This window comes from Myripristis murdjan, chromosome 18 (genome assembly GCF_902150065.1).
Source record: "Myripristis murdjan chromosome 18, fMyrMur1.1, whole genome shotgun sequence".
Taxonomy (NCBI): domain Eukaryota; kingdom Metazoa; phylum Chordata; class Actinopteri; order Holocentriformes; family Holocentridae; genus Myripristis; species Myripristis murdjan.
The window spans coordinates 11,712,019-11,729,940 of NC_043997.1; the positions used below are offsets into that span (position 1 = coordinate 11,712,019).

At 43.7% G+C, this 17,922-nt stretch overlaps 2 protein-coding genes across 2 annotated transcripts in view; one reads left to right on the forward strand and one right to left on the reverse strand.

Annotated features, from left to right (window-relative positions):
• Positions 1–2,456: 2,456 nt before the first annotated feature.
• prkd4 (protein kinase D4) lies at positions 2,457–16,062 on the forward strand. The gene is made up of 18 exons (XM_030075917.1): positions 2,457–2,596; positions 3,308–3,446; positions 4,476–4,607; positions 4,764–4,918; positions 5,375–5,570; positions 6,298–6,381; positions 7,149–7,305; positions 7,714–7,837; positions 8,087–8,164; positions 10,678–10,888; positions 11,479–11,507; positions 11,609–11,681; positions 12,083–12,189; positions 12,282–12,443; positions 12,895–12,993; positions 13,146–13,413; positions 14,271–14,356; positions 15,121–16,062. Exons 1-18 carry the CDS (start codon positions 2,540–2,542, stop codon positions 15,283–15,285), a joined length of 2,322 nt encoding a protein of 773 aa, XP_029931777.1. The 5' UTR covers positions 2,457–2,539; the 3' UTR covers positions 15,286–16,062.
• Positions 16,063–16,116: 54 nt separating this feature from the next.
• The window catches only part of actn3b (actinin alpha 3b), a 42,539-nt gene continuing 40,733 nt past the window's right edge, over positions 16,117–17,922 (reverse strand). Inside the window, 1 exon segment of the mRNA XM_030075918.1 lies at positions 16,117–17,808. Within this exon segment, the coding sequence (XP_029931778.1) occupies positions 17,650–17,808 (159 nt within the window). The 3' untranslated portion in view covers positions 16,117–17,649.

Below are 17,922 nucleotides of genomic sequence, written 5' to 3' on the forward strand. Positions count from 1 at the left end.
AACAAATTAATGGTTTAATTGAGTTGTAGACCTGAAGAATTGTCATGTTGGCTTACTTTATTTTCCAACTGATGTGAAAATTTGCAAATGTATGATGTGGACAGGGCAATGACTGCACAGCAAGCAGGTTGTGAGTGCAAAAAAAATAACCTAACCTAATCACAAGTGATTAACGCTGACAGTTCTAATTTTTCATGCAAATAATGATGCAGCAAATTCAGTGCTGCAGGATGACTAATGCTTTCATGGCTGTCACTTTTTTAAGTTTCTCTTAAGGAGTAACTAAAATCACTGTTAGATGAAACTTATTAGATGAAACTAATTTTGACAGCACTGTTAAACACATACAACGTGACGCGATTAATTACACGTCGTGATCTTCTCCTCAGGCATGTGGCATGTGTTGAAGGTATTTTGGCAAAGCTTGGTGTAAGGTTGGAGACAGCCCATCCCTGATCTCTCTGCTGCTTTTACCATGAGGTCAGCGCACTTGTCACTTCAGTCTTCATCCTTAGTCACTTCATGGCTGGATGGATGGATGGATGGGTGAGCGGACGGAGAAATGGCTGTCTCCTTGTGCAGATGTGTATCTGGATGAAAGTCAGATTAGAACTAAAGAGATTATGTGCAAAACACTCTCGACCCCTCCCTCTTATCTCCAAACCAGATGTCTCCTCCGGATATGGGCCAGATAACTTGCATCAAAGCCTAATTCGGTGTTATCTGCAAGTCAAATTAAATCCATTGTTTGTTGCTGCAGTTGTTTTTTTCTTTGATCTGTGTGTATATGTGTGTTTTAGGACATGTTTGTCTGGGACTCTAGTCCTCTCATACACTGCATGACAATATGTAGAGGCACAGGAGATAGTGTACACTGAGCAGAGCCCCTATCCATCCATCCATCCATCAGTGTAGTATTCTCATGTACCTGCTCTGCTTTGTTGCCTGCAGCTCTCAACACTAACCATGGCCGAGCAGCTTTATATGATTCTGATTGATCATAAAGCCATGAGAAATATGATGGCAATATGTGTCACATTGCATCATCATTTATCTCATCTCCCGAGCTCATAGGACCCATCTGTGCTTTTCCCAACAGTGTAACTAGGCCAGCCGTCTAAAAAATAGCCTTTGTAATGCTAATGCACATAGAAAAATGTTTAAATAAGCAGTTTGATTTTTGAGAAAGCGCTCGTGTGTATATTCAGGCAGCAGTCCGTTGTGAATCCTTCTGTTAAATGTTGAAAGTTTCTGTTTCTTCAAGCTCCACGTCGCATTGGCTCCATCTCTTCTCTTTCTTGTATTCCTCTGGCTGAGTATGCGTACTCTTCTTCCACAGCGGCCTGCTTGACTCCCATACGGTCGCACATATTCACACCTGAAAGGAGTCTTTAGATTCAAACTGTTCGAACTGAAACACATGGAAGATTATACGCTTTGCGTGTTCTGTTGCTCATTTTAACTTCCTGAAGTTTTCCATCGTTTTCCTCCAGCCAGGTTTCAAACCACAAACCTGCTTCTTTCATTTCTAGCTGTCTTGTGTCTCTAAATCTGAGATGAGTTTTCTGGATCCAGGGTGAAGGTGTAAAGGTCTTCCTTTTCAAATTCTGAACTGCCTCCATCTGTTTGAGGGCTTCAGATTACAGCAGCTGGGTGTCCATATTATTTCATACAATCAATGATGTATTGATTTTAGGACGTCTGGATGGAAATGTTAAATTTTATACAACTCCTGAAGTGGAAAACTCTTTGGTTTTTTTAATTTAAAGAAATGATGGCATAAATAGCAATGAAAAGATATTTGTTGAATAAATAACAATGTAAAATGATGATAAATAAACCCGGCTAGTTTTTAACAGCCCCATGCGGTCAAGCATAATGGAAATACGCTGTCACCTTTCATGGCTGACTGTTAGATTATCCGATTATCAGTTTATTCGTGTTTTTCATACATTAATTAATGTCAAGACTTCTCTTTGATAACACTGGCCACTGGTCAGAAATTCATTCTCATCTTACAAAGAAAACTGAAGAAAACTTGTATGTTTTATTTCAAGTGGAATTCATTTCAAACAATTCGCTTTTGTTCCAGCATTCCATTGAGTTGTGACTTGAAAATGAAAAAAAAATTATTTATTCCATTGTACAATTTGGTCTCGATAACCGAATACAAACTGGAATTCTGGGAGCACAAAGACAAACAAGCTGTAGCTCTGGATTAGCCACACCCTCGAGGCCCTGCATTCTCTGACGTTTTCCAGCCAGCAGAGAAAGTGACACTCATAAGAAACAACTCAAATAATGATTGTGGGAAATTTAAAATATTATGTCTTAGAACTTCCTACTTGTCACACTTTGGGAAATAACCGCATGGTGGTGCACGGGAGATTTAGGGAGTCAGCGTGACCCTACTTGGCACAGGTGGTACCTGTTGTGTAATTATGCCTGGGCTTCTCTCTCTCTCACACACACACACACACACACACACACACACACTGGAGCCAGAGGAGTACGGCTCCTGACTTCTTCTCACTGTTTGATGGTGTTTTTAGTCAGAGAAACAGAGCCGTGCTCCCTCCTGGGAGAAACCACGCATGTGAGTGGAGGGGAAAACAAGTACATTGTGTGTATGTTTGAAAAGCATACGTGTGGGGAAAATGATAGGATGGTTACAAGCCAGCAGACATGTTTGTGGCTGTGTTCATGCTGAGGAGAACCCGTGGTAACCTTGACCCTTACAAACAGAAAAGAGGCGTTTTAAATTAAAAAGAATCTCAATGCTATTTAAAGAGCTAGATGGAATCTTGGGTTTTAGTACCTAGAGTTGTCAGTCTTTTATTTTTGCATGATTTGAATGTATAATTATCTACTCTTTTCATTTATTTTATGTGCACTGAGGTTTTTGTTGACTTTTCAAGTTGGTTGCTTCTGGCTGTCAGTTTTAACGCCTCTTATTTTGTGCTTGAATATTAATTATGCATTTTACCTTCCTGTAATTTCTTGTTTAGTCTGTGGGTTAGGGGTTTTGTTTTACATGTAAGTTTGATTGTTTTTGTCCATGTAAGTTATAATGATATGCTGTTTGGGACCCCTGGGAGACTAGTTTGTCATCTAGGCATCAACTAATGGGGATCCTTAAAGTAATACTCCAATGTTTTGGGGAAAATACTCTTCTGCCTGACTTACCCAGACTGAGACAAGATGTTCAAAACCATTTTCACCTCTATACACCCGGTAGTTTGGTTCCTATCGGTATCATTTCATAAGGTGTGTGTGTGTGTGTGTGTGTGTGTGTGTGTGTGTCCAGGCTCCAAACTGCAGTGTGGTGGGCGTCGGGGAGAAGATCCTGCTGTTCACACACCGGCCGGCCACAGAGCAGCTGCTCCACCGCCTCACAGACCACGATGAGCTGCAGGACGGGGACCTGGTCGAGGTCATCGTCTCAGGTCAGAGGTCAACTGCTGTGACATCCACAACCTGAGCTCAGATCAGCCAGGAGGCGGGTTGAGGGAGGGATTAGATGCTGTAGGGAGGATGAAAACAGGACACATCACCTATCGCTCAGTGAGGCCGTGTGTGCCAGTGATCTGTTTTCTGATGTGTGTTTTTATGTATGCTTTTGGATTGTTGCTGGAGATTCCTCATTTCCAGTATGACCAGCCTGTGCCACTCACTTTGTTACTGGGTAAAGTTGTGCCAGAATACTATTTCATGTTCTAAAGATACACGCAGGGCACGCAGGTATTTGTAGCCACAGCAAACACACCAGCTTTGCCAGTGCTACACGTATATATTTTTTGAATGCCTACAAGCATTGAGGCCACTAATTCTTACCATGAAGAATATGTGGTAAGTGGCCCTCCTTACATAAGCTTCTAGCTGGGTGTTCTGCCAGGAAAAAACACATAGAGACGATGGGAATCTGAGTATTCAAAGAAGCATGTTTAAAAATCAAGACATGATTTTAGTTGTAGTTCTGCTGTGATTTTCTTGATGCCCACCCCAGGCAAACTGTCTTCCAGTTTTATAGTCTGTTGGCAGCAGTTGCAAATGGCCATCATCAAGACAAGCGAAGAAAAATGCAAAATAGATGATAATTTTAGGTTATCTGGTGGTGCAAATGCAGGTTGCTTGTAAGGGAATCTGCAAGCTGATGGCAATTGCTGCAAAGCCTGATGTTTTTCTTACTTATCTCTGTTTCGTGACATGCATCTACAACTGAACTGCTAGTGCTGGAGAGATGCAACATGTGCACAGTGCAGTGGTTTCCAGTCATGTGATATAGAGGGTCAAGAGTGTGCAGGTTTTTCTTTCAACCAAGACGGCAGCAAATAGCATCTTCAGCCAGAGAGGAGGAGCTTATTCAGCATTTGGCTGCGGTGACAACCGGCTAATATGGGCTCACATTGGTAAAGGCTACTGCTGTAATGAATTATGTGCTTTGCTTAAACCTCTTTTCATTGTGATGTGACTAGGACTGGCCACCGTGAACGAAATGAAGATCCGCCCACACTCCCTGGTGGTCCAATCATATCGGACTCCCACTTTCTGCCACCACTGTGGAGAAATGCTGTGGGGTCTTGTTCGCCAGGGATTAAAATGTGAAGGCAAGGCCATGCAACATATTCTGTGGCATCAGAATTCATTGCACTGAGTATTTCTCTCTATTTTTACCTCAGCAAAGTCACTGCACTGCGCTGTGGTCTTCCAGAGCCAAATTTTTGCCCTGAAAACTCCCTTCTGTGATCTCTGCCTCTCTGTAGGTTGCGGACTCGACTTCCATAAGCGCTGTGCTCTCCAGTTGCCCAACAACTGCAGCTGGACGCGACGCCAGGTTGGCCCCAGCCTCTCCCTGTTGCCTCCCCGCAGACCCACCATGTGCTCCCTCTCCACACAGGCAGGGGGCAGTCTAGAGGAGGTATGGAAAAACAGCATCATCCACCAGCTTCCTGCAAGTACTAAGTGGCATAGATGTTTATTTTTGCTATGCCCATCAGGTCCAACTAATCAACTGCAAATACTAACCAAAATATCCAAAAGTATCCCAGAATGCGTATTTTTGGGTACTTTGTGCAAACTGTTGAAGGCCTTTGGGTACGTTTGCTGAACTGTTTTAGCACTTTTGGATGGTTTTTGATACTTACCAGATGATTAATCGTACCCTTGCCTGTCATTTTAAAACATGCCACAGCAGGATGAGGTAAAGCATTTATGATTTATTTGCATCTTACTTGTCTTCCATTATTGAAAAACCTTTTCACTGTATGTTGTTTCAAGACATTTACTAAGACCTTGTTGACTATTTACACACTCCAAGTGGACAAGTCCAGCTGTTAACCTCCGTTACCTCTCTTTCATTCCCTCCATCCACCAGATCAGCATGTCAAAGCCCAGGTCCAGGCCTCCGTCCTGGGCCGAGCCTCCGGTGTGGCTGGGTGTGGGTTTCGGAGATGAGATCAAGGCCCACGTCCCGCACACCTTCCACATCCACAGCTACACCAAACCTACAGTCTGCCAGCACTGCCACCGCCTGCTCAAAGGGCTCTTCAGACAGGGCCTGCAGTGCTCCGGTGAGATGGTTGATCAGGTGGTGTTCACATCATCAGTGTTGAGACTGAATCACTTTGAGCTCACCCAGTTAGTCACACATTCAGTGTTAAAATCTTGTTTTTCTTCAAAAAAGTGCAAAAATCTGCCAGTGAAATGACATAATAATTGAATGTCATTTACTTGATCCTAGTGGGCTGATCTTGTTTCAACACGCTGATACCCAGAAAATGTCCTGAAACAAATGAAACCACACTGGAAACTAGTTGGATTATCTCATCCCACTGGCAGATTTTTTTTTTTCACTTGAAAAAAAAAAAAGATTTCAATACTGGATATGAAACTAAATGATTTATTAAGATGATATTTTTTGCAGTCTCATTTCTGCGCGTCACTACATTCCTTTTTGCCCAGAAAGACCAGAAACCACATCAGAGAGCAAATCTCTGCTGCTGGTCACTGTGGCTATTACAGTGTTTTTCAGTGTTTTTGTTTTTAATCTTTGTTCGGTTGCTTTTCCTAAATCTCTGGATGACTATCTGAGAGAGTTCACTCTGAACTGAGAAAACCTTTTTTGTCAGATTGATGTAATCAGATCCTGTATCTGCTGGGCTGGCACAAATCTCTTTCTATAGAAGCTTGACATTTGAAGAAAATCCACCCTGAATCCCTTCATCTTTTCCTCTCAGCATTTTATATCACCTATATACTGCACTATATACCACCTCTCCTCTCTCTCCATGTTCTCAGACTGCAGGTTTAATTGTCATCGGCGCTGCGAGCCGTTAGTCCCCAGAGACTGTCCAGGAGAGAAGAGAGGCATCAACGGGGAAGGTGAGGAGCTGGAGCGGTCCCTGGTGGCCCAATCAGGATCCTGTACTCTGGTACTCTTAGCTTGAGGTGCTGTGCATGAATTTTTTTAACAGCCCCCCCCACCACCACCCCCACCCTCCCACCCCATTTTGATGTCCTCATCTGTGGTCATCAGTAGTGATGAGTCAAAGCTGATTCACCCCTGATTCAAGGATGTTTGATTGACTCAAGCCTCCGTCTGGTCTGGATTTACCACAAGAAATCAGGCTTGTCCTCTCAACAATGATGAGTGCCAGGATACTTCAGGGAAATGTCGCTTGAGTTGGAATAGAGTCAAAATAATCTTTCCAGGTAGAACTCAACATCATAGAAATCAGTTTGAGAAGGACTGTTATTTAAAATAAGTCTTCTCTTACTGGGATGAAGAAATTGTAATGTTGGACAAAGGACAACAACAAAAAACAAAAACGGGACATAAAAACATTTTAACAATGAAGGGTTATACTGTGAGAACCATCTAGACTCAGCCATAAAGTTACACATTTCTTTTATCACTTGAGTCTAAACAGTCCACACTTTGATCGACCCAGGGCAGTTTGATTATCACAGTTTTAACATGAGATTGATCATGATAGCAGATACTGATCTCCAACATTTTTTTTATGATTAGCATAAAAAAGAAGTTTGTCCACATTGCCCATGCCTAAGTGAGGGTGCAAACCTGCACCTGTCATTGATTTAATGTGTTCCCAGCTTTATGTTTCATGCACGTGGTGTCACATCTCCAGAATCCACGGCCGTTCACGTCTACAGACGAGACTCGGAGGACGGCGAGTCAGAGGTCAGCAGCACGACGACACTAGAAAGCCTGGACGATGACATGTCCGCTGACAGTGACTCACTGATGGAGATCAAGGACGTCGTCCCGCAGCAACCACCAATCAGGTCAGAGAATTATTATCTCACACCTGCAGCACTCACTCATGCTGATCTCAGGCCTGTGGACTGAGAGGTTTGATGTATTCATGATGACAACCTCTGCTAGTTGGCCCTCGTTTGAGATGTATTTTAGGTTCATGATGTCATGGGATTGAAGCTGACTCACAAGCTGTGTCACATGTCAAACAGCCCCCACACACCAAAAACTCTCACACACACGCTTTCCTGATCCTGTTGTGTGCGTGGTGTTTACTGCGCACTCTTGCGCATTTGGTTATGATCCATAAGCCTTGACCCACGCTGCCACCTAGAGGCCATTGCTGTAAGTCACTGAGTGGTACTTAAAGCAATGCAAACAAAGGTGACTTGAGTTCATCTTCTCCTCTTTTTCCACCTCCCTTTCTTTTTCCTCAGTCCGTGTTTCAGCACTTACATCCCCCTGATGAGGGTGGTGCAGTCGGTGCATCACGCCAAGAGGAGAGCCAGCGGAGTCTTGAGGGAGGGGTGGCTGCTGCATCACACCAACACTGACACAATGGTGAGACACGCACACACTCATAAACACACCCTGGCACAGAGGTGAGAACACAAACCCTCGAGGTGTTGGCAAAAACACACCAGGGCCTTAGACACTAAATGTACAGCTGCCTGCTGAACCTGGACCCTTATCTTAAAGCCTGCTGTAACGCCAACAATAATCCCTCTCCTGACTGTCAAGAAACAAATGATTGCTTTTCTTTATCTTTTACCTGATACTTATGAATATCTTTGTCATTGCTTGTCCCAGAGGAAACGCCATTACTGGGTCTTGGACTGGAAGAGCATCACTCTGTACCAGAACGAGAGCAGCACCAAGTACTACAAGGTAGAATATATTTCTGAACAACTAATCCTTCACTAGCAGACAGTTATTCTGTGGTTTAAAGGAACAATTCAGGCAAAATACAAAAAAAAAAAAAACCCTGCAATCTGTCCATCCAGATAGTTTCTATGTAACTTGCCAAGGGTTTCAGGTAGAGCCCGATATACAGTTTACATAAACAACATATTACTTTGCAGTGATCCCTCAAATATGGTGATTAAACAAGTGTGACAAAGGCACGTAATGGAGACGGGATATTTTACAGTTTAACAATGAACTTTATTGTCTAAAATGACATCACTGCACTGATGTCAAATAAAATTAACTGGGAATTTAATAATTATGAATAACTATAAATTTAAAAAACACAAAACAATAATTTGAATTAAGAAAAGGGATCAATTTCTAAATTACCCCAAAGCATCTTCTTTAGCATAATGTCTTTAGCATATATGCCGATACCAATATACACTATATTACCAAAAGTATTCGCTCACCCATTCAAATGATCAGAATCAGGTGTCCTAATCACTTGGCCTGGCCACAGGTGTATAAAATCAAGCACTCAGGCATGCAGACTGTGAAACAAGACATTTGTGAAAGAATGGGCCGCTCTCAGGAGCTCAGTGAATTCCAGCGTGGAACTGTCATAGGATGCCACCTGTGCAACAAATCCAGTCGTGAAATTTCCTCGCTCCTAAATATTCCACAGTCAACTGTCAGCTCTATTATAACAAAATGGAAGCATTTGGGAACAACAGCAACTCAGCCACGAAGTGGTAGGCCACGTAAAGTGACGGAGAGGGGTCAGCGGATGCTGAAGCGCATAGTGTTAAGAGGTCGCCGACTTTCTGCACAGTCAATTGCTACAGAGCTACAAACTTCATGTGACCTTCAGATTAGCCCAAGTACAGTACGCAGAGAGCTTCATGGAATGGGTTTCCATGGCCGAGCAGCTGCAGCCAAGCCACACATCACCAAGTGCAATGCAAAGCGTCGGATGCAATGGTGTAAAGCACGCCGCCACTGGCCTCTAGAGCAGTGGAGACGCGTTCTCTGGAGTGATGACTCACGCTTTTCCATCTGGCAATCTGATGGACGAGTCTGGGTTTGGAGGTTGCCAGGAGAACGGTACATTTCAGACTGCATTGTGCCGACTGTGAAATTTGGTGGAGGAGGAATTATGGTGTGGGGTTGTTTTTCAGGAGCTGGGCTTGGCCCCTCAGTTCCAGTGAAAGGAACTTTGAATGCTTCAGGATACCAAAACATTTTGGACAATTCCATGCTCCCAACCTTGTGGGAACAGTTTGGAGCGGGCCCCTTCCTCTTCCAACATGACTGTGCACCAGTGCACAAAGCAAGGTCCATAAAGACATGGATGACAGAGTCTGGTGTGGATGAACTTGACTGGCCTGCACAGAGTCCTGACCTGAACCCGATAGAACACCTTTGGGATGAATTAGAGCGGAGACTGAGAGCCAGGCCTTCTCGACCAACATCAGTGTTTGACCTCACCAATGCGCTTTTGGAAGAATGGTCAAAAATTCCTATAAACACTCTCCTCAACCTTGTGGACAGTCTTCCCAGAAGAGTTGAAGCTGTAATAGCTGCAAAAGGTGGACCGACATCATATTGAACTCTATGGGTTAGGAATGGGATGGCACTTCAGTTCATAGTATGAGTAAAGGCAGGTGAGCGAATACTTTTGGTAATATAGTGTATGTGTGATAGGCCAATATCAGCCAGTAATATCAGCTGACTGACAGATCTAGTTTCCACACAGCCAGGACCTTGTGGAAAAACTCAGCCGCTCTTTCCAAAAGCAATGACACAGATAACCAACATAATCTGTGACGGGGGGGTGAAGAGTTTTGTCAGGAACTATTTCCTGCTGAAGAACACCTGAAAACTGCCCTGAAAAACTCTTTGACTCCGCGTGCAGTGGATTACGCCAGCTATCTGAGTCATTGTTTTTCCACATGTAAATTATTGACAGTTGTACTGGAGTGAAAGGACAGATTGAAAACGTCACCAAATCACACAGACGCTATCAGAACTGCACTAGGGGTCAGTGGGAAAGTATCTTTTTTGTGTTTTGTGTATTCTTTTAATGCACCTTTACTGGCCTTTCTCACTGCAGTGTCATTGACACCTAGTGGCCAAGTTGAACACATACCACTAATATCCACTTTGATCTGAAACAATAGAAAATGTACAAGTAAATGTTGGACGGAGAGATCAGAGGCAAAATGGCTCATGAGTGGGATTTCATATTAAAGCCAAAAGCTACTGCAGTTTGGCCTGTAATGCATTCCTGAACTGCCAACTTTACCCAATTTATTTGTGATTTTTATATGCATTTTGGCTCATGAACATCATTATATGTTGTTTGTCTGAGCACAAAATCTCTAGGGAAGAAGATGTTTTGAATACCAGCATCACTTCCCGGCTGAAGGAAGGTTATAAATGAGCTGAAATAAAACAAAACTCTGCCCCCGTCCCTCCCTCTTCATCAGGACATCCCTCTGTCCGAGGTCCTGGAGGTCCGAGGCCCCGCCCAGCTCTCTGTGCCCTTGTTGCTGGGCGACATGGCCCATTCCTTCGAGGTGGTGACGGCCTCAGCGGTGTACTGTGTGGTGGCTGGCAAGGCTGGTCCGGCCTGGGAGGGTGCTATCCGCCAGGCTCTGATGCCCGTGGAGGGGCACACACTGGGCAAGGAGAACCAGGGTGAGCCAAAAATACGACTTCATCATAGGCAGTGGACCATGAACCAAACTAGATACAGATTTTATAGAGACTAATGAGTATAATAATGCTTTAAATTTACACAATATAACCAAGATGCTTATTAATGCAACTTGTAATGAGTTTTTTTTTTTTTTTTTCCATTAATAGCTTATTAGACAAAATTTAACATGGGCAGTGGACCGTGAGCCAAAAATACTCCCTCTGGATATTGATTTTCTTTCTTTTTCTTTTTTTTTTTTTAGACATGCTTTGAGAGAAATATAGGTTCTTTTATATAACCAAGACGCTAATTAATATGACTTTTAATGAGCCGTAAGTAAGCTCTTTGATGAATTAGGGAATATTTCACAATCAGGAACACTTTAAATGGCTTGTTGGATAATGGATGTTCTCTCTCATGACATTTTGCATCCCCCGGTGAAATGAAATGCTTATTAAATGAGATGCAGATTGGCTGTCAGAAAAGGGCCCGGTGGGAACAAAGGCTTTTTGAGAAGTGTTGTATTGCTCTATGAACTTTTAGTAATGGATTCAGCACTCTAAATGAATCTGTCTCGTCCTTATTACAGATAAAGGTCAACTCGGCGGAGACAGAGTGGTAAGCATTAATTAGTATACAGCTCAAGTCCATACAATGAGCTTAAAATAAAGCAGTGTGTTGTTTTATATGTCAGTGCGTATGTTGTTAATGTGTTTCAGGATATCAGCTCGGTGTATCAGATCTTTACAGATGAGGTGCTGGGGTCGGGACAGTTTGGAGTCGTCTATGGAGGTAAAGATGGCTATCATCAAAACGTCCCACCACAACCAGAATCAGACAGTATTAGTGTTTGTTTTCATCTGCTTGTAGTACCAGATGGGTGGGGCTTTCCCTCCTCCTCTTCCATCACAGGAGAAGATAATGAGTAGCAGCGAGTTTAGACAGAACGTACGTGGAGCTCAGTTTGGTTTGCTTTTCTGTGCCTGACAGCTCACCTGACACAATCTGAGCTGTGCTGATTCAGTGAGCCGCGTCTGTGTAAATGAACAAACGCCATGAAAGATTTGCAAATATTGAAACGGTTTGACCTCCAGTCTGCGCACCGCCATCCATAAAAAGAGTGCTTTTCCCCAAAGTTTGATGATGATAAGGTGTCTTCTGGGACTTGAGTCGAGTTTGTTTTGATTGCTCAGGCACTCACAGGCAGTCGGGTCGGCCTGTAGCCATCAAAGTCATCGACAAGACGCGCTTCCCCACCAAGCAGGAGCGACAGCTCAGGAACGAAGTGGCCATCCTGCAGGTGGAAGTACAAGCATATTTCACTATGTGCGTGAGCTAGCATGGCATTTTTATGACAGTGTTTGAAAGATCTGTCTGTGTGTCACGCCGCAGAGCCTGTCCCACCCCGGAGTGGTTCTGTTGGAGGGCATGTTCGAGACCGTGGAGCACGTCTTCGTTGTCATGGAGAAGCTCCACGGTGACATGTTGGAAATGATCCTGTCCAGTGAGAAAGGCCGACTGCCCGAACGCAACACACGCTTCCTGGTCATTCAGGTATAAACTTCCTGGTCAGTAGCTACTAAGACTTAGAGTGGCCATCGGCTATTGGCTGATCTTTGGTGCCAGGTAACCATGAAAGACCAGCCAATAGCAGATGGGCAGTTCACTACTTCTCACCGTTAGATGTCAGGCTTCATAGAGATTTGGTTTGAGGCGTTTGGTTATTCTTTAATGCCAGCATGTATCAAAGGCTGTAGTATTTAATAATGACTGTTTGTACTCCGTTTGTACTCTAACCGGATAGTTGTGAATGTTTTTTGTAATACTCTGTGTAAAAATGTCTTTAATCTAGTTTCGTCTCGGCAGTCCCTCCTTGAAAACAGGAATTTGTTGTTAAGTGAGCTCCTTGTTAAAAAAAATGTAAAAATTCTGCTGTGCTACTACTAGTCTGCCTGTTTCACAACCATTCATCTTTTTTTTCCTCTCTGCCTGTGTTTTGCTGTAGATCCTTGAGGCTCTGAGGTACCTGCACTTAAAACACATTGCTCACTGTGACCTTAAACCTGAGAATGTCCTTCTGGCTTCTGCAGACCCTTTCCCTCAGGTGGGATTACATGACTGTAGTTACAGAGTTGCAAATGGTTCTGTGCATTCCCCAGCTTGGGTTGACATCATCAAGACAAATAAGCCACAAGAGTTGAACCCTTGAACCAGGAATCTCTTAATCCTTCGCTTTCCTCCTCCTCCTCTCCTCAGGTGAAGCTGTGTGACTTCGGCTTCGCCCGCATCATCGGTGAAAAGTCGTTCCGTCGGTCGGTGGTGGGCACGCCCGCCTACCTGGCCCCCGAGGTCATCAGCAGCTGCGGCTACAACCGCTCGCTGGACATGTGGTCAGTGGGCGTCATCATGTACGTCAGCCTGAGTGGCACCTTCCCCTTCAACGAGGACGAGGACATCGGGCAGCAGATCACCAACGCTGCCTTCATGTACCCACGGCAACCCTGGTCCACCATCTCACTGGAGGGTAGGGACGCAAAGTGTCGAGGGTGACCACAATATAGGATGGGAAGGTGGGAGAGATGTGGTCTGTCATGCTTTGAAGATGAGGAAATGGATTGGGTTTTTAGTAGGAGGTGAAATGGCACTACCTGGAATGACTGAATACTTCTGGTTGGATTTTATCTTTGTTTGTGTGAGTATGTGTGTGTCTGTGTGTGTTTTCTTGCACTTGTATGGGGACCAAAGGATAGAAAGACTAGGAATCTCCTCCAAAGTGAAGATACTTGGCTGATCTTTACTTTTTTATGGGCTAGTCTAGAGGTTGGACTTGGATTTGAGATCAAGATTAGAATTGGGATTAGGTTTAGGGTAAGGTAAGGGTTGAGTTGAGGGGATATAGTGTTGTCTTCCATTGGACACCACTCTGGCTTTCAACCTAGTGATTCATAGTAAACATTTATCTGCCCATTTTATGTGACAGCTAATGGCGGATAGAAAGAAACTGAAAACAGTCAACCAAACTTGTTTTCTTTTTCTTTCATGCTAAATAAAAATGCATCCTGAAATCATCATCTTTTAAAAATGGTTCCCATAAAGTCCATTAAATTAAAGAGTAGAGATCAGATTATGGTGTGTGTGTGTGGTCAAAGCTGTGTTTATTTTTCCTTTCCTGGGGAGTTTTGCACAACAGTCATGCTCCTCCTCAGTTGCAACCTGTTTTTCATATTTACACACTTTAACCTTCAGACAGATTCCCAGTCTTTCCACTGTTGGCCTCTAGGTGGCTCCCGTGGACCGGCTCTAAAACATAGTGAATAAATTCTCTCACTCTCTCTTTCTCTGTCTGTTGTCTCCTCGTCCCTCCTGCTGTTTGTCCCCCAGCGGTGAGTCTGATCAGTAACCTGCTGCAGGTGTCGGTGAGACGCAGGTTCAGCGTGGGCAAAGCTCTGGGCCACCGCTGGCTGCAGGTCAGACATCACACAAAGGCTTCATACTTAGATTAAAGTACCTCAGGACACATAAATGCCATATCCTGTTTACCATATCCAGTGTAAACCTTTACCCCAGTTCTTATCAACCCAAACATGAGTGCAGGGACAGCCAGGATACTGAGGCATGTGAATTTACATTTTAGTGGCTTTCAAAGTGCTCTTTTCATAATATTTTGAATGTTGTTTTTATTCTTGAATACAGGAGTATTCATGATCAGGTTATGAAGATGCATATAAACAACAATCTGTTGATGAACCCAGTCTTCATTGACGACAAAATATATAGTGCTCCATAATCTTTTAAGGAGCACTGCATCTAATTAGAATCAGCTGTAACCCATTATGTCCATTCAATGTAACATTATTGTATGACTATCTTGAATATGTGTTTTAATATTTTGGCAGGTATAGCATTCAGTCTTAAACTCTTGTTTTCCTGAAAATTTCATCAGCGTCAATGCAAATCAGCTTGGCTTTTAGCAAATATCCTAAAATAAGACAGATCACTCTACTGGTAACAAGATAATATCAATTAATTCAGGAAATATTCACAGCCAAATAAAATTATCTCTTTGTGGCAGATTCTTCCCACCCACAGAATCGTTTTCATCAAAAAATAACACTGTAGATGCAACTCTGAATGTTTTTGAGACTGATCATTTTGCACTAGATTGAACTTAGATCCCCCTCAACTTTTTTTTTTTTTTCATTTCTTAACTTTTGTCCACCTTGTCCTGCAGGACTTCCAGCTGTGGTGTGACCTGAGGGAGTTTGAGCAGAGGATGAGCTGGAGGTACCTGACGCACCAGGGCGACGAGGAGCGCTGGAGACGCTACGCTCAGGAGAAATGCCTGGACTTCCCCTCTCACCTGTCCTGGGACCCCGGAAACAACCCTGACATGTGACCTCAGCATCAGAGTCAGAGGTTAAAGGTCAGGGTGGCGGGACTGAAAGCTGGTCACAGTTGACTGTGCAGCACAGATGCAGCCTGAGGCGGGCTGAGCTGCGCTCAATCACTTTTATCACGCGGTGATGCTGAATACTTAACTCTGATTGGTCAACTAAGGCATTCTGCAGTCGGTTATTTCTGAATAGGATACCAGTGTCAAGCTGCGACCTCAACATCGAACCTGTTGCATTCCAAACTTACAGAGGAGGGTTAGGACCACATGAGTTCTGAGGACAGTGAAATGTCTTAATTTATGTTTTTCTCACAATTCTGAGCTTAATATCTTATCTTTTTTTTATTTTCATGTGGTCCTAATCTACCTCCCTACAGATTAATGCACTTCATAATGTGTGTTGTATATAGAAAGAAGCCTGGTCTCTAGCTGGCTCATGAATTCAGATGGAAAATGTGAATTACTTTACATCCCCAGTTAGCTAACATACATTTTTCATAACATAAAGACACGTAATAACCAGGATAATCCACAACAAGGTCAATATTTTTTGCCGTTGATCATCCCTTAGCCAACTTAAAAGTAATTTAAAATGAAAATTAACCAAATCTAAACATGTTTTGTTCGATTTGTTAGTTTCTGTTCATGCCAAGACATTAATTTCAGAGCGCATCACTGGAGTGCAAAAGTTGTCCACGTATATTTATACTGGAACTATCCTCATTGTGGATTGAAACAAAATCTTGTTTCTTTCTGCTAAAGATAATAATTAAAAAAAAATAAAAACACAAACAACTCTGTAATATAATTTTCCTTTTTTATTCCAAGGTATTTTTTTTAAAACTTTGTGTGAAAGTGAGCTTGTGTGGCATTGATGATGGAAGATAGTAAGAATGACTTGGGGAAGAAGGGAGGAGGGGAAGTAGAGTGGAGCACAAATGGAGAAAGGTAAGAAACATCATGATGCACGCGGAGAAGTCGGCTTGTGCTGCTGCGTCTCGTATCATGGCTGCCCTTTTTTTGTCTTGTTTTGTTTGTTTTTTTAAATGGGACCAAAACCCTATCCGCTTACTCTCTGACATAGGCCTGCTATGGTCCCACATACAGTACCTGTTCGCCTATTTTGCCCCCAACTTTCCTGATGCCCTGTTGTCTCACTGCTCGACACCTGTCTCTCTCTCCCTCACCTCAATTAGTCAAAAAACATCACCTTTATATCATGTGATCCTCCCCCTATTTATTAAGGAGCCTGCACGAGGGAGGACAGAGGAGAAAGGTGTGTGGGATCGTTCTCTCTAGCCAGACCAGTTTGTCCTTCTTGTCTTCATTCCTGAGTCCCCATCCAGCCACGACCACAATGCTTTCCTGTGGTTCACTCCTCTCCGCAGCATCAATCTGCTTGGGCTCGTCTTCATCTTTAACATTCAGCGTTCAGCCTCCAGTCTCGGGCACAAAAAGTTTAGGTGCTCTCTCTCGCTCCCTCTCCGTTTGATCCTAAGCTCCTTGTGGCTTTAAGATCTTCAGGTTAAAATTTAATCTGACTAACATAACATTCACGTTTCACAGTGCTGTGGTAGTTGTCTTGGAGGGAGAGCCTGCAGTGTTAGACTGGCTTTGTAACATCATAGCACCTGACTTGCTGGTTGAAGCCCTGTTGGGATTCCCTCCTCTGCTGACTGACATGTAACAGGCTCCTAATGACAGCGTGCTTATGTAAGCGCTTCAGGAGGCTTTTTCAGCATTAAGGTGAGAACCGACGATTTGTTGACACACAAAGACGGCGTTTCTACACTTAAACATCGCATGCATCTGCACAAAATACACAACCAACGGACCAACAAGCCGCTTCTTTTTTCACATTTTTTTTTCTTTAATTACCCTTCTACAAAAAATATGTCATCTGAGATTCGGAGAGGTGAAGAGCGGGAGGCTTGCTCAAAACACGACTTTTTCTTTTTTTTATAACTTCTTCCTTTCTTCCTCATTACCTCCTTTCTGTTTGATCTCTCTTGAAGGCAGGTATGTATATGCATGCTGCTTACATAAGTTCAGTGCAGTACCTGGCACACTGGGTTTAAAAGGCAGTGTAACAGAAACGAGGGCAGAGCCTAGCCAGACCAACCAGGTCTGAGATTTGAGCAAAGCCTGGCGCTCTCAGCCGCTCTGGGCAGTGAGTCTGGGGGATGGGGAGGGATTGGGAGAAGGATAAATATAAGGGTAGAACATAAGAGTTGAACGAGAAACAATGATAACAAAGCGGGTAGAAGGAGAGGGGAAGGGTTTAAATTGCTCTCTCTGCATAGGAGAAAGAAGGGGGGGGGCAGGGATAGAGGGATGAGAGGAGGAGAGGAAGAGAAGGGGCTTTGTTTATAAGTCGCTCTCTCCGTAGAGGGCGCTGGAGAAGGAGATGTAGTCCAGGGCGCCAGGGGGGCTGTCGCTTCCGATGTACCTGGTCATGCGGCTGATGCAGTACTCGGCCTGCTCTGGTGGCAGCTCCCTGCGCAGCTCCTCCACTGTGATGTAGGACTGAGAAGGAGGAGAAGGCAGGTGTGATTTAAAATAGCTAAATGCAGCCATCCCATCATATCTACAGGGTTTTTGATTACTGATGACTCATCTACCTCACCACGTGCTGGGATT